The sequence below is a fragment of the Chlamydotis macqueenii genome, chromosome 2, assembly GCF_036417535.1.
Source record: "Chlamydotis macqueenii isolate bChlMac1 chromosome 2, bChlMac1.mat, whole genome shotgun sequence".
Lineage (NCBI taxonomy): Eukaryota > Metazoa > Chordata > Aves > Otidiformes > Otididae > Chlamydotis > Chlamydotis macqueenii.
Genome location: NC_141557.1, coordinates 83,699,683 through 83,722,329, shown reverse-complemented (window position 1 = coordinate 83,722,329; position 22,647 = coordinate 83,699,683). Strand labels below are relative to the sequence as shown.

General features: G+C 38.3%; 1 protein-coding gene across 1 annotated transcript in view; it reads right to left on the bottom strand.

The window, feature by feature from the left end:
• Window positions 1-527: 527 nt before the first annotated feature.
• MYO10 (myosin X) overlaps window positions 528-22,647 on the bottom strand; it is a 163,518-nt gene continuing 141,398 nt past the window's right edge. The window contains exons 28-41 of the mRNA XM_086740352.1: window positions 20,741-20,836; window positions 17,299-17,392; window positions 16,471-16,526; window positions 14,334-14,476; window positions 13,696-13,890; window positions 12,399-12,556; window positions 10,983-11,106; window positions 8,975-9,272; window positions 7,171-7,378; window positions 6,449-6,585; window positions 5,389-5,509; window positions 2,804-3,256; window positions 2,253-2,444; window positions 528-1,961 (exon numbers count right to left, since the gene is read on the bottom strand). Coding sequence (XP_086596478.1) covers window positions 1,851-1,961; window positions 2,253-2,444; window positions 2,804-3,256; window positions 5,389-5,509; window positions 6,449-6,585; window positions 7,171-7,378; window positions 8,975-9,272; window positions 10,983-11,106; window positions 12,399-12,556; window positions 13,696-13,890; window positions 14,334-14,476; window positions 16,471-16,526; window positions 17,299-17,392; window positions 20,741-20,836 — 2,386 coding nt within the window. The 3' untranslated portion in view covers window positions 528-1,850. The remainder of the gene's footprint in view (window positions 1,962-2,252; window positions 2,445-2,803; window positions 3,257-5,388; window positions 5,510-6,448; window positions 6,586-7,170; window positions 7,379-8,974; window positions 9,273-10,982; window positions 11,107-12,398; window positions 12,557-13,695; window positions 13,891-14,333; window positions 14,477-16,470; window positions 16,527-17,298; window positions 17,393-20,740; window positions 20,837-22,647) is intronic.

Here is a 22,647-nt window from a genome sequence, read left to right as displayed (position 1 = left end):
CCTTAGGTAAGTTCACCTTTGCTGGGAGGGTGGGGACAAGAAATTAGCAGCATCATTTAGCAAGCCTTTAGGGACTGAGAAGCAGTGTCACAGATGGAGTGACTAAAAGTATCTGCCAGTTGGAGGAGGGTGGAGGATTTCCCATAGCAAGCCTTCTAGTCTGTAAAGGCTATGTACACCTACGAGGGCTGCACTACTATGCTGTCCCTGACTAGTAAAAACAAGCCATCTTACATCACAGCTCCACAAATAGCAAAAGCTTTACTTGCACATTCTTTGTGGGGTGGAATTGCTCAGCAGTCCTTTCCCTCTGTCCTGTTGGTGTAACTGACACATATCACATAAGGAAGGAGGTAGTTGTGATCCCAGAGGGAAACTTGCCCCATTACAACACAAAGCACACGTACCTTTCCAAGCAAAAGCACATATATAGCCTACGTTATATTCCTGGCTTAGCTCCTGAGAAGACAGCTGAAATTAGGGCTTTGCTGCAAGTTCAACTCAATATGAAGTGGAAACAGAGCACATCAAATGTATTTTCTTTATTGCTGGATATTTTTTGTTGTTTTTTAGTAAGCAAGCATGACTCCTTAAAGGCTGAGGTTTTTAATAACAGTAAGGTTTTTCAGGTTTCTTTTTTCATCAAAGATATCTTTGATCAAAGTTTTGCCTTATATTACAGTATCTCTGTACAAAAATGAAAGTCCAAAATCAGCTTACTATTAGCTGATATTCCCCAATTTATTTACAGGGTACTGTCAAGAACCTTCATCAGGCAACCAGGTAAAACAGAGAACTCTCTATTAAAGCAGTTGCATTGTGTAACTTTGCTTTCTTTAGTCAACTCTGAAGGGCTCTGACCTTTGGCAGTCAGTCTGGGTTGGAGACTCTAGCCAGAATTATAAAAAAGTGATGTCTTAGAAGAAAAAAAATTAATATTAAAAACTCAATCTGACATTATGGAGTACTGAACTGATAATTGTATTTCCATTTTAGGGTAGTCTATAAATATTTTCAGCTACATCTCTCTTTATAATACAGCAGATACAGAATGCAAACTTCTGCTACTTATACCGTAATACATATTTGCAATAGTAAAATCAATGTATGAAAATTTTGGAATTTACTTGTTAATAAAACTGCTTATAAAGTAACCATACAATTGTAACAACTATAACTCTGAACTATTAAAATGTACAGAAAGACTGTTTACACCATTGCACATACTTATTCCCTTTGCTTCAGAAGACTTGTGAAATATAGAATAAAATTAGTCAAATTTTACTGACAGCTCAAATACACATGCACAATGTGCATATCCATGGAAGCAAGGGGAAACAAAATGTTGGCGTCCATCAGGAAGGCTGCCAGCAGCTCTCCAAAATAATATACCTTGCTCTTCTTCCCTCTCCCTTCCCACATGTATACAGGCCAGTAGATTAGTGCAGAATGGATGAATACAACTTTGTTTTCAGTGTTCTGGAAGGACAAAAAAAAAAATCCTTTTGACTTTTATGAGCAATTTTAGGCCAATGCAAGTTGGGTGTACTATTGTAAGGCACTTATTACTGCTTTTATTGCAGTAGATCAAGTCTTAAGGCATTTGTCACATCGACTGAAGATAAGAATGCTTTGGAAAGTTTTGAACGAGCCAGAAGTTCTAGTATGTCCCCTCTGCTGATTGTCCCCTCCCTACCCTGTGGTCTTTCTAAAACAATGTTTGAAGATATTTTCCGTGGAAACTCTGCTTCTTGATTAGCTTGTCAACAGACGTGATCAGTATCATCAGGTTGTTTAGAGGCCAAGCAGCGATATGTTCTATTTAGAGCGCAGTAGAACTGGGTTTGTTTTCACCTGGAGCTGCCCTGACTTCCATGACTACTCACTGACCGAGAGGTGCTGTAGCGTTTTTTCACGATCATACTGATGTAAGCTTTCATCAGCTTTGCAATGTCAACCACCTGCCAAAAGAGTACAAAGAGCAAAGTTCTTCGTGAGGTAACAGGACGTGAATGAAACTTCTTTAGACGCTCACAATATAAAACTGTTGAGCTTGCAACAAAACCCTTTTGCAATTAAACAAATAAAAACACTCAGCACTTCTATCCATCTCACTATGTCTTCTTCCCTTCAGCTTTACAGGGGTCTTGAATAAATCTGTAACATTTGCAGCAATTACTTAAAATACTAAGTATCCTGGCTATCAGAACAGGAAGACCACAATAAAAAAAAAAATTCTTTCTTGTTCTTACCTCACTAGTTTCAAAAAGCAGTTCTCTCTCATCCACCACGATCTTGTAGGTGTTGGCAAGCGGTGCACCAAATGACAAGATATGTTCATACTGAAACACCTCCAGAGGCCTTCCTTCCCCACGCTTGTAGACAGAAACCGCATCAGCGCTGACTCCAAGCCACAACTCTTGTGGGAATCCCCCTTCTTTACACTAGAGGAAAAAACGTAAATTAACAGCAAAGGGAACAGAGGGAGCCACACAACACTTACTGTTGAGGTTCTTGTCTGTAACCATTTTTTTTAAAAAGTGCATATTGCTTGTCCCTCTTTGAATGCAGCCTTCTACACTTCTCAAACTTCTCTGCAACCCATGAGGCTAGCATTCTGCCCCTCTGTATTTTATGGTTAACTAGTGGATTTAAACAGCTTAACATGCTTGCTAATGGGAATATGCTTTTAATAGCTAACTTTTTATTACATCAGCTGTCTGAGCATTGTGATACCATATTTACGGTTTCACTACTCTGTAATAAATAATAAATTGTAGTTTGAGTGTTTAGGGGATCTTACCTCTACGTCAAAGAGTGTTGAGCCATAGCCAGGCCATTCCTTAATCAAAGCCATGTACTTTGCCATAGCCTGCTCCTGGTTCATCCTCTGGAGTTTTTTCCATTTGTCAATAATACTAGTCCTGGAAGCTGAGATTTCCTCTTTGACCCACATGTCTAACATCTGATCCTCCTCAACCTTCTGTTTGCTGACAGAGCCACTGCGAAAACTTCTCCGCAATGTTCCTTCAAGAAAGCTGGCTCGTTTCTTCTCAGCCTTCTCTGCTGCAGTAAATGTTTTGGTAGACTGTGTAATCCGAGACTTCAGCTTTTGCAAGGGATAGACTTCCTCCATTTCTGGTATGGTGGTATGCAGAGTGTAATCTCCCTGAAGGTACTGAAGACGCAAAGCTGCAAGGACCTGGAGGGTTTCTTCAGGAGCAGGATAGTGGCCTCTAATCACTGCTTCATGAGCCTGTCAAGGGGAAAAAGGTAGCTTTTTATGTACAAACCAGTTTTTGAAAGAACCAAGAGAGAAATGGGAAGTAGATTTACTGCCAGGCAAACCCAGGATCTGAAATAAATGATCCATTAAATAAATCAAATGTGGTAAATCTCTTGGCAAATTTGTTAAACTGGGAAAGACAGGGTTTACCAGAAGAACTGCAAGGCAATTGAGGAACTTGCTAAATGGGAATTAATATCACTAGTACAGCTCTTAGTGGACTCATATATATACAAGCAACTGAATTAGTAAAAAGCAAAATAAAATGTAAAGGGGAAAAAATCAGGATGTAAACACCTGATCGGGAGGAAGCCATCTATGTTCAAGGGCTTTAGGAAGAAGTGGGTATCTAGTTTTGCTTACTGCTATCAATACTCTGGCTGTGAAAACTGAGGTTTCCAGCCAAACAAGCAACACCCTAGAACAGCTTCATAATAAATCTCACTGAAGGAAAACAGTAAATCTTCAGTGGATTAAAGTTAGTAAAACATTTATACGTTATAGTGGACTGTAGCATCACGGATCAGATTCTGAAGCAAGAAGACTGTTTCAAATCCCAGCTCTTTGCAAACCCATTAAAACCTTTGGAAATGTGCAGCAGCTAGGATCTATTTTGTTTTTTTTTTTCATATGACACTTGTACGGGAAACAAACATGCCTCATGTCTGGAGATGCAGGAATTGCAAACAGTTTAGTAAACACATAGAGATAATTCACATCTAAGTAAGAGATCATTCATTGTAACTGAAATACTATTGGTCTTGGCAAGACAGAATATTTGGCTGAACACCAGTCAGCACAGAATGCTGCCTGAAAACAATCTGCTTCAGCAAATGTGCTTGTTTTAGTTGTTCATAAAGAAAACTATCTAAATCTGCCTCTTAAACCAATAATGTAATGTAAAATATCTGATGCAGAGTTCTCATAGATTTTCTTTTTACTGTTTGAACTTCATCCCACAGCAGAGACATCAACTGGCTGACTCCTCTAGATGTAAAACCAGGCAGACTGTCAGCATGGCAATGTTTCTAAGCCCAACGAAGGCAAATTAGTGCCCAGATCCTTCAGCCAACAACAAGCAGTTCTAGACTAAGCTACAGCAGCAGGCTCTGGAAGGAGACTTTTGGTAGACTCATGAGGTAACATGGTGCCTCAAAACCTAAACTGTGAACAAGGAAGAAGTACTCTGTTGCAGTGAAGATGTTTCTGATCCTGTGGAAGGGGAAAAGGCTTCATATATATGAAAATTTAAATATGTCAGTTCTTGATCACATCAGGCTTGCTTACCAACAGAATGTCAGTGTCTTGGCATTGTAAGCAGCCTTACACAGAAATCTTTATCTGTCTCTAGCGCCCAAGTGAAACAAGTTGTCCACTGAAAGATTTTTTTAGCCATTTGCAATATGATAGAAAAGGAGGTCAATCAACAATAATAAATGCCATCAGTGAGAGTTTCTGAGCAACTACAGGACTTCATATAATAGAAATTCAACTGCATATTTTTATTAGTAAATCAGTTTCACATGTTTTGCAATATGGCCTCATTCTGAGCTCAGCACATTCATTAAGTGGATTTCTGCTCATAACAGTTACTGCTGAGACTGAGCCGATTTGTTTTACTATAGTGCCTATGAAATAAAAACCAGTTTTTGAAAAGAGAAAAAGCTATTGTTCAGTTAGTTCTGTACAGTTGTCCAGATGGGTCTCTAATAATTAATTTGCTTGCCAATTACACATTTTTCACTTTATTTATTGCACTTTCTTTTCTTAAGAAAATGGTTTCATAAGAGTGAAATTAAAAACAAGCATTTCCTTTTTTATCCAGCTTAGACCTAGTTACCCATTTTTTTTACCAGTATACCTAAAGCAATTAATGAGTAACGCAGAAGTAACAAAAGACGTAACACTAGGTAAATCACATGTGCTTCACTTATGTCAGGGTAAGCCGATTTTGACCACTGAACTGCTTCCTTTGCACTTGATGCTTGAGTAGTAGTGCATTTAGTTAAATATAAGCATAATAAAAACTCTCTATGCTGCCCAGATCTCTTGCTTTTTTCCTCCTCTTAAAAGTGCCTCAAAATTGAACATTTGTCCTTTACCTGCTCAAACATAAAGGCAAATTCCACGCTATCTTTTGGGACATTTTCTGTGTCCAGGAAGCAGTAGAGCTTGAAGTAAAACTTCCAGTGCATCTCCCCAGCTTCAGCAGTGGCAGCAAGCCTGCATGGGTGTGTGAAGAGGGAGAGAGAGATCAGATCTGTGAAATCAAACTCCTTTCTAAATTGACACCTGAAGAATCTAAGCAAGGTATCAGACTATTTTTGCTTTGTTACACCTGGTATCAATCTGGTAGTGTTGACAGGAGGAGTTAATTGTTTTCAGCAGTATACCTGACTGATGTCACTGGGGGGGGGAGTGTGTGTGTGTGTATTTAGCACCTACAGTAAAATCAAGGACTTAAAAAATGCTGAATCAGTTCTCAGTCAGTTAGTTTCTCTAACCCAAATTCTCTTAATAAGTGTTTATTTGTGGCTCAGTCAGGTGTTAGTAAAAGCAATACTATTAAGTCCTGTTATAAAATGCGACTGCGCAACACTTAAGACATTCCTTCCCCCCCTTCCCCTCGTTATTATGTGGATAAAGGAGGCTGATTGCCATGTACATAACATAAGGATGACAAACAGGTATTTAGGCTTGTATTACATTTTCTTCCTACAGTGCTAGGGGTGGTTTCAATTTTACTGGTAAGAAAAATGTTGTGAGCTGTACTGTGGCGACTTCCACACTAAGTTAGGTAACAGGTAGTCAGAATGGCAATGACTGCCCAGAGTTCAGTTCTCCCAGTACTGGGGCAGCCAGAATGCTAGTAATGGTGGAAACACTTGTAGTAGTGGAAAAGAAAATGTGGAAATAGCAATGAGAAATGTTACTCTACTGGTGTTAAGACAGAGGAAAAACAAACCACAAGTGAATAGGTGGCTTATTAATTCCTTTAAGGAAAAAAAAAATTGAAAAGATTCTTTTGTCCCAGAAATGGCCATGTGTGTAATTTAGCTACGTCATCACAAAAAGCAAGAGAAAATTCAGCATTATTGACATTGGAAATTTATTTAATTGCTACTTATTGGAGGGGTGAGAGAGAAGGAGAGGCGCACTTACTTTTCAAACTTTGCCAAGACATCAGCCACAATGGTTCTGCTTTCAATTGCTTTATCAGTAGTTCCGTTGTATTCAAACAAAGCAAACATATTTCTGCTATCCTCCATCGCCAAGCCACGAATTAACTTTTCAACCACCTAATGGAAAACAGCACATGACAAAAACATAGCATGGAAAAGCAGCACCACAGAGAAAGACAAATAATGAGAAGAAAATTCAGAGCTAGGTTTTACATTAGGCTAAAAAAATGTTGCTAACATGTTCTCATAATTGTTGCCAAATTGTATTTTAAGTTTTATACTAAATAACACTGATTCTCTTAGAATATGCGTGTGCTATCACCTGGCCAGATACAACCTCTGTATTTAATCAACTCAGCAAGTCTTCCATCTTTAGGAAGCAATGTGGCTCTCATATACACCAGTATCTACTGAAGCTATTCCAATAATGTTTCTACTGAATTGCTTAGTCTTCTCTCTAATTTTTCCTGTAAGAGGGAACTATAGTTGGGTAATCCTCTGCAGAATAAAGACTTCTGGGGGAGTAGGGACTTCTTCAGAACACACTGAGGGGTTGGAGCTCTGTAAGCCCTCCCTCCCCTGAAGGAGAGACTGGTAGAGAAACCGCCAGTGCTTCCAAAGTTTAATGCTCTACTGGCTGGAACTGGCACATAGAGGGACACACTGATTTTGTGCCAAAGCCGTTCTGTCACCACCACTCACCTCTCCAGCTGTAGTGTGCGAGTTGATTGTAATCTTACAGGAGCCCCCACCATGGCAATAAACTGTGGATGTCATTTCCTGCCTGCCGATCAGAGCTTCTATTTCATCGCGCGATGGCACAAACTCTCTGCATTTGGTTTTCTTCAGAGATTCGTAAGTAAAAAGTGCGTATTTCTCCATTTCAGTTCCTGGAAACTGGTCACGAACTCTGTGAAACAAATATTATTACTTTGTCAGTCTGTGAAATAGAAAGTTTACGTATTTGAGAATGGATTTTTTTTTTTCCTGAAAGTAGTTATGTATCACAGAGTGCTATTTAATTGACATGTTCAGAGGTTTAACTTCACTGTCAAGGAATGTGTTCTAACTTGTGATTCACAAGACATCTTAAATTCATTCATAATTTTGTTCTCCAAACCTAATGGAAAGCAAAACCTGAACTACCATTGTAGCATTAACTACCAGAACCTTGTAATGACAGCAGAACAACTATAAAATCTTCTTGGAATCAACTCCCCTTTTTGTCAATAACAGTTGTTGAATGAAGACAAAACTGCACTAAGGTACTTCAGAAAAAAAAGCAATAAAACATATTTCTGACTGCTTAGTTTTGTGGTAGTGTCACTTAGGATACTTGATTTCTATTCCTGGTTTACCTGAAGGCTCTCTCTAGACCTTACTGTTCAGCAGTTAGTCTTATGAGTATTCACTAACAACTTTAATTAACTCGGCTCTTAATTACTGAAAACTGTTGAATTCAGGTAGCTTGCAGTACAGAGTGTTTCTATAATATTTCTAGTGATAAAATACCAGCTTCTTAATCTATGTGAAGAAGTACGGTAAACTGTGATCTCAATGCATAAAAAGATTACTGCAGGATTACAGCAATTCTGTGAGATGACTATGCACCTGTAATATTGAAATCAACCTACAAATGTTCTATCAGCTACAATTGTTTCAAACTAGGAGACCAGTTTATGAACTGACTTAATCTGAGAAAGTGAATCAATGTTGAATTTTTCACTGTAACAGCTATATAATGTGATTGATGTGTTTCACTAATCTTACTTTGGTTGAAAAGATACAAATTCAATAGAGGCATTTTACAAACATTTATAAGATAATTACATGTATCAACGTGATTTTCAAAGTCTATGCTCTAGCACAAACACAGACATTACTTTTAAATTATTGAGAACAGTTTGTTGTTAGTGGACTAACGTTTCTAATGACACACTCTTTGCATTCTTCTGCTGCATCACAGCAAGAGGAACTCCATGTTCTGGTTAGTGCTGAATTGTCAAAAATTATTTATTTACTTTTAAAATGGTCATTAGTGTCTTAAAACTAGATTTGCAAACAGACATTTTACCTCAAATATATTTTTAAACATTCTAATGTTCTTTTATGTGCATGATGCACACCTCACAAAACTAAGGTAAGCAGGATGAAGAATATTTAAGAGGTTCGACAGTTGAGAATGGGTCCTGGGGGTACTGGCTGCAAGTAATTTAAGCAACTTTATACAATTACAGAAAGCCCCCACTTTGGTCAACATTAACGAATTACACATTCAGTTTAGTGGGATTTTGCTTGATTCTTCAAGTGAGAATAATTCCACCTAGGTCAAACACTTTTCGTACAATATTTTTTTTAGATTAATTGTTTGGCATAACCAGTTCACTAAGTGAATGCATCTTCAAGTCTCACTTAAAGATGTTTAAACACCGTTACCAGTTGTGGGGAAGAAAACGGTGAGTGAAGAAACTTTTTTTCCTTGCTCTAGTAGTTCAGAGCTTCTCACCTTTTGAGATGGAACTTAAGGTATTTGAGGATGCTGCGACTTGGCAGAAAGGTGCAACTCATGCAGGTGAGTATTTGCCAACTATAAAGGTTGCCCACGCTCCCAGGGTTAGGCACTTTGTTGGTCTGCTTGATAAGCTGACAGTAGAGCTCATCTCGAAGAGGTCGTAAATCATGTCCTGTTTGGAGGATACCTTGGATTATAGGGATGGGATCAGACATAGACTCCAGCTGCTGTAAAGAATTAAATATCTTGATGGCTTCATCCTGCAGAGTTGTGTAGCCTTTGTCTTTCAGCACTACAAAAGAAAAATAGGGAGGAAGGAGCTTAGACTGAGATAAGAAAGAGAAAGCACTGAGGCTTAGCATAGGAATTGCTTGATGCTCTATTCTGCGACCCTTATTATGCAGGACATTAGAATGGATCTTTTCCATTTCGGATGTATGATGCAAATTCATTTTATGAGCTATTTTGCTATTGAGATTTGATCTGAATGTAATGAAATCCCATTTTGACATTTTCTGATAACATAACTTAAAATGTGTATCTTGCTTAATCAGAGTTTTTTTGATGGAGAATCTTCCTTCCAGAGCAACCCACACTGCTGAAGTGTCTATCACTTTTTTTTGCTGTCACAAGAAAATAGAAATCTAATCAGACTGTAAGTGAGGTAAAGCATGACTGTGTTATGGAAAGTGACAAAGACACATGGCATCACTTTTGTCTACAGCAGTAGCATTTAATTAAACCCAAACAATACTACTAAACTAAATCAGTGCCATGAATCTGCAACTTGCTTTTTGAGTGCTGGAAAAGGTGATTGTTTTCTGTACTACAGGTTATTCAGCGTGGGCTAACAACTTTCACAATCTACTTAAAAGCACCAGGCAGTACTTGGGTTCAAGAGGTGGAAGAGATTGCTCTGAAGTCTGAATAAGTTAGGCCTACTAACCATCAAAACACAAAACAGTACAAACATATCTTACGAATATGAAGCTTCTGACCTGACATTATATTAATACAGAAAATAACTAGAAGTCAACTGCAAGTCAAAACTGTAACTGAGTATCAGGCCATCTGTAGAGCTACATTTAGTATGGGATGACTTTGGCAAGATTTCTGCCTCAAAGGGAGCTAGGCATTCCTGTTCAAGGGGAACAGAGAGCAACCAGAGAAGGGAAGGGAAAGGTTTCTCCTAGGATTTTCCTTTTCCTATCATTTGAGCAGAAGGATATCACTTGAGTTATCAGGAAGTCTTACCTGAAATACCTTAGCTTTTAATCAACTGTGACTTCCCACCCTCCTCCCAAGGATGAAACTTCTGATCTGAATCATATCTTGTTTAATATGCAGTTGCAAAATAAGATAAGCAAATCCATTTAAGGACACCAAATTCACAACGATCAATAGCTCTCAGCCATTCATTCATAACAGACTTTTAAGTTAGCAGTTGACCTAAGGATATTAAAAGACATGACAACACCTGTTTCAGGAGTAAATGAACCATCACTTTAGGGAACCACATCTACTGAAATCTTGTTTCACATAAATAATGCTTCCCATCACAACTGATAAAACTTACATGTGTTGCTATTTGGAAGTTGTGGCTGCTGCAGCGCCCAGCATGAGGCAGGAAGCAACAATAATTTGAGAAGGAGAATATGATTTAAGGAGACTGAATGAATTAGGTTTAGCTGCTTATTTCAGTGCAAGGTTCTTCAAACTCGGTGGTCTTAGCTGTGTTGGTGGGGGCAACAAACTGGTATTACAGCAGCAATAGCAACCTTCCCTTTTGTAACACCCATGCAGGAGCACCACGAGCCTGTGGCTCCATGCTGGAAAAACTGCTGTTCTCTACCTCCCGAAAGAGAACGGGGAAATGTGTCTATTTGTATTATAAAAATATATTTTGCCTACCATTACTTCATTATAACCCATTGATTAAAAACTCCCATCCTCTGGTTAAGTCTTTCATAAGGAAAATGGTTTCTATGGCTCAAAAACTTACAGTTAAGATTGATGTCCCCGTATGGCAGTGGCAGTAATGGCGAGTGCAACGGATGGTGAGTGTAACGGAGAATAGGGTTTCTCTTATAAATCTGTTCAACCACATCAGCATTCAGGCAGTTTTCCTATTAAGGTAAGAAAAAAGCATGATTTGGAGTCCAGCATTAACGATAATGCAATACTTTGTGCCTTCAGGTTGGCTGTGAAAAAAAATCAGTCATCAGTGTTACCAACACTATTTGGCGCTAAATCCAGTTGTGGGTGCTGTGGCTCCCACGGCACCCTGCAGGCTGCGAATGCTCAGTATCTGCTAACCTCAGGCCTTGCATAAGCTTACTTTATCTGTGCAGTAAAAAACAAACCACAGCAGAGCTGCAGGAGACAAAAATGAAGTTTCATAAAGTTTTTTGAAGTATGCTTACATTTTACAATCATTTTTACTCCAGTATTTCATAACTGTATTCAAGTTTTATTCAAAAATACTTCCCTAGCATAACTAATTGGCCTTTTCAGTTCAAATCTACAGGAGCTACCATAACAAAATAGTCCAGAAAAACTGCTGCTGTAAACCTGATGCTCCCACTTCGATATCTAAATACTGTTCTTTCTTAGGCCAGGTTTGACAGATGTGTGACCGCCATCTTCTGTCAATCTTGAACTTCTAAGTATGTCTACTGCTCTGAAGAACAGCATTCAGAATCTTGGAATTTAGGACTTCCTACTTCTTTTCCAGGAGAGGAGAGGTGGGAACCCCTAAGGGAAAAGGTTAGTAGCAGTTCTTCCCTCTTGTCAACTTTTTTGGTCTCTTCTGAGAATCATCATCCTCTCTCCTAAAAGCACATTAGCAGAAATCTCCAGAAGGACATTCTCTGGCTATGCATGCAATGTCTCCAACAGGACTGTAAAGCAGTAAGCATTAATTGAATATGTTTCTCATCACGCAGAGACATGAGATGCTTAGCCCATGCTATCGTAGAGCAAAAAAAGAACCATAACAAAAAAAATAATCGCAAGAGCGGTGTAGTCCACATCCTGATGTGCTGCTCACTGTGGACACAGCCAAACAGGTCTGCTAGCTCATGAACCTGCACCCTGTGCTCTACTGCCAGGTGTAGCCACGTCTGTCAAGTTACACAAACCAGTAAAACTTGTTACTGTTTTCATGGAAAAAAGTTATCCTTCTCGCCCTCCAAGCTGCACTTCATACTTTGCTCTTTGACCGTTTAGATTGAAATTCCTGTATCAGGTCAGTGAATACATTCAAGTTTCACAATTTCAGTCCTTGTCACTGTGTGATTAAAACTCACATCTTCTGCTTGATTACCCCATACGGCAAAGCCAACATAAAAAAAGAGACTGATTTCAAGTATTTAAGCAACCATTCTTTCCCACCCCACACTCTTCTGTTTGTGCCTACCTTAATATCCTGAATAAGTTGCTGAGTTGGTGTATCAATTGGCGCTTTTGTGTCAATCACGTTCTGGATGGCACTGGACCAGCGGGTCGCTTCATTAAGCAATTTTGTATAGAGACGGTAACAATGCTTGCGTCCGTAGACAGTTACATTCCAATAACCTAGCACAACAGTAACAATTATTAATCACAGAAGCTGTATCTATAAAAATACCCCAACTTCTATCTGAAAACAGGCATAGTCCCATCAGAGCCTGAGTGCTGCATTCTGGATCACGCTGGCAGTTTTTCAGGAACTGAAAAGCTGTACGAGTATTTAAATATCATAATACAGATACTGCGATATTAAAGGAGATTCTCTCCTTTAAAAAAAGCCTAGGAATCATGTCAGAATACAGCCACCATCATGCAACCTCCCATTTTATCCAGTAATCTTACTAAAAGTGACCATAAGACAACACTATGGAATAGTGCTAGCTACTTGTGGGCCCTACTTCTCCAGTCCTGTCTGTAACAGCAAAATCTGAGCTGGTCTGGTTTTGTATGCGACTCTTTCATCGTCTGTGGCACATGTACAAACAGGTATAAAGCATGAACTACCTCTTCTGTAAAAAAAGTCATTAATTTCACACCAATGAAGTGGCAACTTTGACAGGAAGAGCAGTTTTGTTGAAATAATCTCTCTACATCATTGTATTGGCTTTTTATGTCGCAGATTCAATTAAAGAAAATCTGTTTCATCTTTCACTAGCAAAAGCCTCTTTGAAGTCTCACTGACCCTACGAGATTATATAGGGCTGTCAACAGTCATTTCTCATTTGCAAACAGCCACTTCCGAGCTGAAAAGCAGTTTTGAAAATTCATGGGGGAGCTGACTCAGAGGTAGTATGTAGGTCAGCACAAAGTGGACTCTTACTATGGATCTCCCTGTACTTGCTCCACCAAGTTAGTCCTTAGAGTTCCTCAGCACATAAAATAATGTATGAAGAGAGTGCTAGCCATATGCCTTTCCCCAGGTCTTTGATGTGTAAGTGTAAGTCTTCACACTAACTTAGCAGCATTGGGAGTCTACAGTAACTTGAATGTTGATGAGAACGAGATTTACTCCTATACACATTATTACCTCTGGTTTTTCCCCAGTAATTCCCTGTGCGATGCCTCGGTGACTTAGGAACTCAATTTGTTCCTCAAACTGCAACCATAATAAACTGTTTACAATATTCTTATGCACTGTTTGTTGCATTACTATGTAGTAGGACAGAAGGCAACTGAAAGCATTTTGAACAAAAGCAAACAATTACCTGTCTCTTTAAAGATTTTCTCATCAGGTGGGACCACTGAGCAGAGGCTGTTCAGGACCAGCGTACCCAATTTCAAAGCATTTTTCTCTGAACTCTTATAGTAGTCCAAAGAATTGTGTGTCAAAACAAACCAACGCTTCTTTAGTTTTAATGAAGACATCTTTGGGTTGTTCTTTACTTCCTTATGTAGCCATCCTGTTAAAGACACAATTTGAATGACACTTTTTTTTAAATAGAGTTGGACAAAATTAGGTTATTAGAAGTTAGTTGCATACTTTCAACAACAAAAAAAATATGATGTGAATTGTTTAGCTCACATATTAAACAACTTTGAGTAAAATTCTCAAACAATGAAATGATGAAGATAAAATAATACAAAAACTTTTTAGGTAAACACCAAATTTGAAAAAAATATTTTGTCAACTTACAAAAATGTTTTTGTCATCATTACAGTGTTTTCTTACATGAAACAGCAGCAGTACAATTTCAGCTGTATTTATCTGTACTCCACTGTACAAAGATGAGGCTCCAACACTGCCATGCAACGCTGGCATATTACCCAGATTGTATTGTGGGGACAATCTCTTTGAAGCTTAATGGATGTTAATGACTTTATTACTGCCCCACTCAGTTCTTACCCCTCACAATGAATTCTTGTCCCTCCACTCTAGTGTCCCCCTTTGACCTTTGAAGCAGGGTTATCCAGTGATGCATCTCTTCAGGAGTGTCAGCATTACAGTGAAGAACACGATTAGCAGTGATGATCACAAATGAATTGGGTCTATGAAAGCAAATGAAGATTGAAAAAGCCTTTACAATCAACATGTGTACTGTTTACCTCACTCACCATAACCATAACGTTACCCATTGTTTGCATTTTCTATTCAGATAAATACTGTCCACCTCTAAAGAATTTATTTCAACACCACTAAACCTAAAATAATTTAAGCATTTGAAAAGACTCAGTTATGCTGGATTCACACCAAAATGCTAGGGCTCTGCATGGTGGGAAACTTTACATTAAATTGCAGCTTGTCCTATCTCAAAATAAATCTAGGGTGAGAAAAACCTCCAATCTTTAATCAGCTTTGGACATGAATCAGAACTCTATTTCAAGGTCAGATCTATTTAGAGTGTCTGCTTCAGTAGTTACATTAGCTAAAACCAACTACATTTTACAAAGGTCTACAGTGAAGCAGCATGTGAACATAGCTTCTTTTATTTTTTAATACAGTGCAACCCAATTCGCAGAGACTACAATCTATTTTTAATGAGAGTCTGGCTTTTACCCAATCCCACACCAGGATTCACTGAAGCATGAAGAACTAGCACAAGTGAACTGTGCTGATGGCTCTCTGGATTGGAGAGGCAAGTTTTTCAGCCTACAAACACTTGCTTTAAGCCTTTACTATTAATTTTTTTCATCCTGGAACACACACAGTTTTTAAGGACTGTATCAGATGTACCAAATGGGAAGGATGCAGTCTGGGCCACCTCATGCATGAGAAGATTGCAGGCTTTCCTTTTATGGTTCTTGCAAGAAGGTAACCAGGTAGAAATTAGAACCAATAGAAAAATAAGTTTATGGGGATGGAGAGGTTCACCCAATATGATACCATTCTCCAAAACCAGTGTGTGCTAGATGGATGACAGAATAAAGAAAAAAGTAAATAAAATGATTAGGTAAAATTAGAATACAGTGTGAGGGGAGGTTATAGGAAGTCAAGGAATATGAGAAGTGTGTAAGGTAGTTATTTTAAAAGTTATCTCAGTTTAGGAAAGTGACAGAAGCCTTGGTTCTTGGCACTCTTTCTGAATACAGATTCAAAGAGCTCTCTGCTCAGCTTCCCTCTTTTGAGCTCAGAATAGTGGGTTTATATATGTCAAGATAAAAATAATCTACTGCCTATGTTAGTCAAATTCATTTCCTAATTGAAAAACTTTACATCACTGATTTAGAGTCCGAGAACTAAAAAAAACTGTAAGAAAAAAAAATTGTGTGAAAAATGGTTACAGGAGAAGTGCCTTTCTAACATAAAATGGTGAAAGCTCTGGACATTTGTGTCGTATTGTTTAGGAAGCCTGGGCTTATCATCACTGTTACTTGTGGTATCAGGGTCTTAGCAGGCCAAGGACAAACCAGTAACTTAAACCAAGCTGTTTCACATATGTGGAATGATGAGACTGGAATGAACTCCTACAGGACAAATAACACCTCACAGCCAGTAATCTTCCAACCAGAGTCATAGCCTGAACCCAGATTACTTTTCATCCCCAAGACACTGTTACTAGTTCAAGAACTAAGAATATCCTGACAGTTATTTTATTATGCTGCATTGTCTTCTTTGTTAAAACACATTTTTATTCCTGTAGAATACAACATTCTTGCATGAGAAGCTGAATAGAAAAAAGTTAAAAAGAATTTTTCTGCCTACTATATTGCTAAAGGACTCAAAATAAGCTGCTCTTTTTCAGGAGAATTACTTGTATACATGAAAGAGGTATTTAATCTTCTACTTTTGGAGCACTTTATTAGCTGAACAGTTCATACACGAAGCTGTGTCAGGGAAGTTAGTGAAGCCCCCACAAAAAACACCGCCATTCCTAGTCCATGTTTTAACATGTGGTGTTTAGTACCATGAAAAGGGAGGCAATACTGACTTGCTTTAATGCATGGTTGGTCAGTAGAATATAGAGACTAAAGTATAAAGCATCCCATTTTATCTAGGGAAAAGAGAAAAAGAAACTAAGTCACCAGGCATGGTTCTGACTTACCTATCTGGATTGTCAGCAGCACAGACAGAATCAATTAGTCCTACATCGAGTGTACCCTGTAAACAAACATCCAGCCAGAAAAGGAGGAAGACTTTTACTATCACATTACTTACAGTACTCTTCTCAGAGACAGGTGAAAGGAGTAGCAGCTATGATCAAGCAAAATGAGCTGCAAATTTTGGCATCAGTTTCTCTTAACCGTTAAAACTGGGAAAGGGAAAAACTAAGAGACTCAGATAACAGATCCAGTAAAAGTTTATCTCTAGTTAAACTGGAGGCAGCTCAGAAACTGCTCTTATTTTTCTATACTTCCAAACATGCTTGAATTTTTCACCTGAAAGTGCCATCCCAATATAAATGACATCCTCTCAGAACAAACTTCTGAAGCCATTAAGAAGTTATTTCCCTTTGCTTGATATTAGGTTCCAAATTTACCCCGTTTATTTCCAGTGTATGTTGTACAGAATGATAAATGCAGGACCAGAGAAATCTCAAATTTTCTACTCTTGAGTTTTTAATTTACTCATTAACTGTATCTTTGCAGAGCTTCAAACTCAAGCATACACCGTGGTGTCAAAAGAAACTAGACCAGAAACAAAGATCCCCAAAACCAACGCTCATTTTTCATCAAGGTGAATGATGGGAGAGGAATCAGAAGTCAGACTCTCCTCTCGTATAGCTACAGGGTCAAGGACGTGGAGCCTCTACGTCACAGCTACCATTGCATTTAAGGAAACCTAGGCTGTGACTCTCAGAAGCTGTGGCCATCACAAGGCCCCTTGTTTCCTAAAAAATTTGCTTTGAAAAGTTCTTCAGATTTAGACTTACCACAGCATTCTGTGGATTTGCCTGTTCATCGTGCATCTCTCGGATCTCTTGCTCTGTGGACGCATGGACTTGACTCAGTACACTAAACCACTGGCTGTGGAGAGAAAGGCAGCAGTGTAAGTAGAATGTTGCTTCTGCACAAGCCTTTTGTCACCTTTATTCTGCAGAGATGTAGCAGGTTCTGCAGGTTTTTGAAATTGCTTCAGATTCCTTTTGTCAACATGCATGAAAGCAGCAAGGCTTTATGTCGGCTCAAGTAGTACTGGGTACAAGCAAGCCCCTCCGCATCTCCCATCCAAGCTCATGTCATACTCTTCTTCCTGAGGACAAATATCTTGTACAAAAAGTGGCATCTCTGAAAAACTGGCAGTAAGCACACTGAAATATCTGAGTGTGTATTTGTAAACACATTTCACCTGGAAAAAAAGCTCATTACTAGCTGCACACAAAGCCCTTAATGGGAAACTCAACCTTCAGATTAGAAATTCTGCTGCACTGGCAGCGTGACTGGTAATAGTTTCTTACAATGATACCTCTGCAGAGACTACCCAGGTCCATTAAGTTCTCTGTAGAAGCACAACTGAGAGGGGAAAAAGAATAAAAACCCCAAGTAAGTACCTCTACATTTTGTGATCCCTATGAAGAAAATCCAGCTGCTAAAAGGAGCACTGCAGCTGCACCAGAGCCACTTCAGTGGCCTTATTATATCCACAACAGGAAAACTGGCAAAGAGGTTTCCAGTACTTTGGCCCCCAGTGCTAAGCAGCAATTGCAGAAGGATTTAATTCCAACCACACCTTCTGCTTCTGGGAAATCTCTACCCTCCTGGCACTTGTATATGATAAAGCTCAACTGCTCTAAGCAATCCCACTGACATCTAAGGGCAGAGCCTGGCCTGTTCGGCAGGTTCCTGAATGCCATTCTTTGAGATATGAATTTGCCATTCTAATGAAAATCACCTGGGGCCAAGTTTTCAAAGGGCTCGAAAGCCCAGCCTTTAAAACAGACTCCTCACTTTTCTGCAGAAGCTCCTCTACCACCACCAGGTTAAGGAAACAAATGCAAAACTACTGTCTTTAAATACAAAGCTATCTTTTCTGCAATTGCTTATAGTTACAGAATTTACGCCTGTGACACTGAAGTGCTGCCTCCTTAGCTCCAGCATTCAGAAGCCAACTGTTGCCCATAATGCAGATACCTGGAAACCGAACTGCCAAAATAGATTGAGAAAATCTGTGTAGTCAAACAGTACCATTGCTGCCATATCCTAAATCCTTTCTAACAGCTTATGCTTTCATTACGAACAATGCAAGGCATGAAGAAAAATGAAGACTTAGAGTGCCTGACAATAAAGAAGATGAGAACATATTTAGTTCTGATTCTTTTGTTAAGACTGGAGAGATACCCACAGAGAGGTTGTGCTTAACATTTACTTTGTTGGAGGTAAGACAGGGTCACTGAAAACCCCTCAAAATGAGAGAAGGGTCTTCTAGAGAGAAGGACCATCAGATGAAGAAAACTGAACCTCATCTACCAAAAGATTCCCACAAATTAAATTCAGCTTTTCTTTCTGGGCTCGGGAATTGTAAATGTATTTAAATGTCAATCTTCTATCTAAAAACAGAAAAAAAGAGACTTCATAGCACCGTATGCACAGTTACCGATACCTTATTATTGGATTTTCAAGAAGAATTCAGAGTTTTCAGAACTTCATGTCATCTTTGTGTAAACAATGAAAAGGAAATTAATCATGCTGCTTTGCAAAGGACAAAGGCAGATATTACTTTCTTTTTGCTTTCTACCCTCTCAGGACCTCCTCTGATTTTCAACTGAGTCCTAGAACCCAGGAATAGGACAAAAGGTAGACTACGAGTTTGAAAGGAATAAACCCTCAGCAATGGCTGCCCGCTGAAGCATTACTACACTTCCATGATCAAAATAGTAATTCCTCTTGTGGGGGGTGTCAGGTTTCTCTTGTTTTTTCCCCTTCATTTGAACAAAAAGCAACCTCAGATCATGATCTAGCCCATGCACAAAATATTTTTTTCAATAGCAGATCCAGAACCAACACAGTCCAATAATTCTGTACTTCACTTTTAACAATGCCAAACATTAACGAGGTTTTGACTTAAGCCTCTCTGCAAATCTTTGCACATCTCCCTCATTAAAGTCTTCTGGGATGACTGAGAAAAAAGAAACAGGAAATACACTAGTAAAAAGAAATTTAATCTGGATGGTGTATTATGTATACTACACACAACAATAGTGTATAGTGTCTCCTCTTCCATGTTTAAGAAAAAAATGAACGAGATGCATGACAACAGACAAGTCTTTATGCTGGTAATTTCTTATTGATCCCTAGGGCATGTACACATCTTGACTAGAAGAGACTTTAGCTAAGCCTTCATTTTAAAATATACTCACATCACACAAGAATCTTAACAATAATTGCTGGAAAGCTCCTAACTTATTTCAAGGCTAATTTTAAGGATGCCTAAAAAATGAAGAATGAGTCTGCATTGTAAGCATTGCTAAATTTATATTCAGGGTGCTATGATATAGGAAGGTATTATACTTTTAAAAAGAATAAGATATGAAAGAACTTTCAAGGCTTCAGAGCAAAACTAGCCTAAGTGATGTTGACATAGGCATCCTGTATTCTGGCCTTGGGGCAGCAAGGCAGTGGGTAATAAGCTTTGATTACTAAGTTCACTTTATTTAAATGCTTGATTTTTATGGGCAAGCATATTATTATCGTGCATGACCTGTACTGTAGGGATCTTTTCTTTTTTAAAAAGATTCACTACAACTGATCTGACCAGTCAAGCTTGCTCCTCACCTACCAGCCTCCCCTGACAGTTCAAATGCAAGGATTTAGCAACAAAAGCAAGACCTTTTTTATATCAGCAGAAAGGGAAACACTGTTGCATGCTGTTCTTATTGATGAATATGCTTTCACTCTAAAATCCAGTGAGCACATTACAACTTTTATCTGAAAACATTTTAGACCCTATGTAGGCAAACAGATCCCAACCCTAAAGAACAGTGCTTTCTCTCAGGCAGATTACAGGGTCTTAAATACTGATTTAATCTATGCAGCTGAACACAGCAGGGTAATGCACAAGACAAGCATCAATGGCTGATGACTGCCTCTCTGCAGACATACTGTATTTCAGAAAGCTGCTAGTAATAAATGGGTAAGAGCCAAGTTCTAGGCAAATTTTCATTGGCAGTCTAACTCTTCTCAGTAGTGTTCTGCCACAAGATTTTCTTCTCAGCAGGCCTTCTGAAAAAAGTGTTAAAAGCAACATGTTTAACACAGCTTGAATATTTTGTGACAGTGGGCAAACAAATTAATGACAAGCACAAGTCAGAATGGCATAGAGGTTAAAAAGGAAAAAAAAAAAAAAAGGAGACAAAAAAGCCCCAATGATTTTCATACCTTGCATCCTCAGGAGACTCAGCAATTAAGTGATAGGTCCTATCACCCATTACGAGATCAATACCATTTTCTTTGCCTGTATTATCCACAATCTCTCTGAAAAGAAGAAAAAGCCAAGACTGAGCATTAGAGATTGTCAACATTTTGAAAATTCTGTTCTGCCAAGAGGCTCACAAACCACCGATACTTAAAAATAACAGCCGTCAGCCTTAATCAGATTCATCTGCAAGACTCACAACGTGATTTATCAGACAGCATTAACTCGCCAAACTACAGTTGTTCTGTTTTCTGCCATTACGGTACAAATATTCAAACTACTATGAATGTCACTATACCAAGTTGACTATTCTGTTACTGTTTTAACAAGAAGTAAAGAAAAAGTATTACCGAACCTCAAGAGAGGCAAGGATAACTGAGTTGAGAAATTGAGATATTTCCGAACTGATTGCGTAGCCAAGTAATTTTTGGACTGGAAAAACGAAAGCTCGTGAAGATTAAAACCAAAAAGCAAACAAAACCTGGATTACTGATTCTGTCTGAGTCAGTATAAAGACAGTTCCAAACATGACTTCCAGAAAAAGCTGAGCGCTCATCTGCTTAAAAGTTACATCTTTCTAATTTGTAGTTTAGACATCTGAGTATCAATATACTACACAATCATGAATCACAAAGCACAAGCTTTTTAAGGAGTAATTTAAATATTACATGAGGTTTTCCTGAAGCTTAAGAAATCAATTTGATTTCCTTTTTGCTGTTTTACTATATTTGTCTGAAATTTATTATTTCCTTAACTCGCTATACTTCCTTACCAGCTACACTACGCTCCTAAATCTCTATCCTATAAACAATATATGCATGCTCTGCTTATTAGACTCGTGAGGAGAATTTATCTGCTATTAAAACAAAAAGCTGTAAATCTGTACTGTTTTCTTTAATTTGGCTTCCTTCCCTCCCAATAACAGCATCCAACAGAATACCTCCCTGTTCTGTGCTTTAAGTGAATCAGCCTAAGATTTATTTAATGAGAACGAGATCCCTAATATGGAGTGGTGAAATATGTTAAGTTGCATGATATGTTAGGAATGCACTCAGTGAATATTAAAAGTTACCTAGAAAAGCTGCTGTTTATTTCTCATGACATACAGCTCTTTAACTACAAGTACCCTCCTTTAACCGGTTTTATACACAAACAGTCACTGATTGAACCTACAGTTCAAGTAAGGTTCAACAATTTTGTCTTTACCTGACTATTTTAAAGGTATGTTCAGCAAAGAACTTCTATAGGGCACAGTCAATGAAACAATGTGGTAACAACAAAAAAGAAGGTTTAAACATATTAGAAAAATATGCTAACTAACTGCTATGGTACACAAGCCAGAATAAAATTCAGTTTTAACAACAAAAAAAAAATGTACTAGGAACTTCAGTCTCTATTCAAAGATTTACTTGACAGACAGCAGCCCATTGGTTTTACAAGAGCAAGTTAGGATGCTCAGTAAAACTATTTAGTTTGTCCTGCTTAAAATCAGGCTCAAGTCAGGACTTCCAAAGAAAAGATTAATCTAAGCTTTCAATTTAGTTTAAGTACTCTGTGAAAATAACAAAATAAAATGGACAGTTGCAGATTACAAGGAGCAGAGTGAAATCAAGTGTTACAGCCATTTCTATTTTTCTCTACCTTGGAAGAAAGCTGAGGCACACTTTTACACAGAAATGAGACTACCGATGTTAGCACACTCTAATTTTTAAATTAGTTAAGATAATCCATAAATTCATAAAGCATATTCACTGTTTAGAAGGAAAAATGCCATCCCTTAGAAAACTTTTTCGATGCATGCTTCAGGAAGCATAGAATGTTAAGATATAAGGAACTTTAGTTAGCAAGACGTAAGTTATTAATTTAGGTT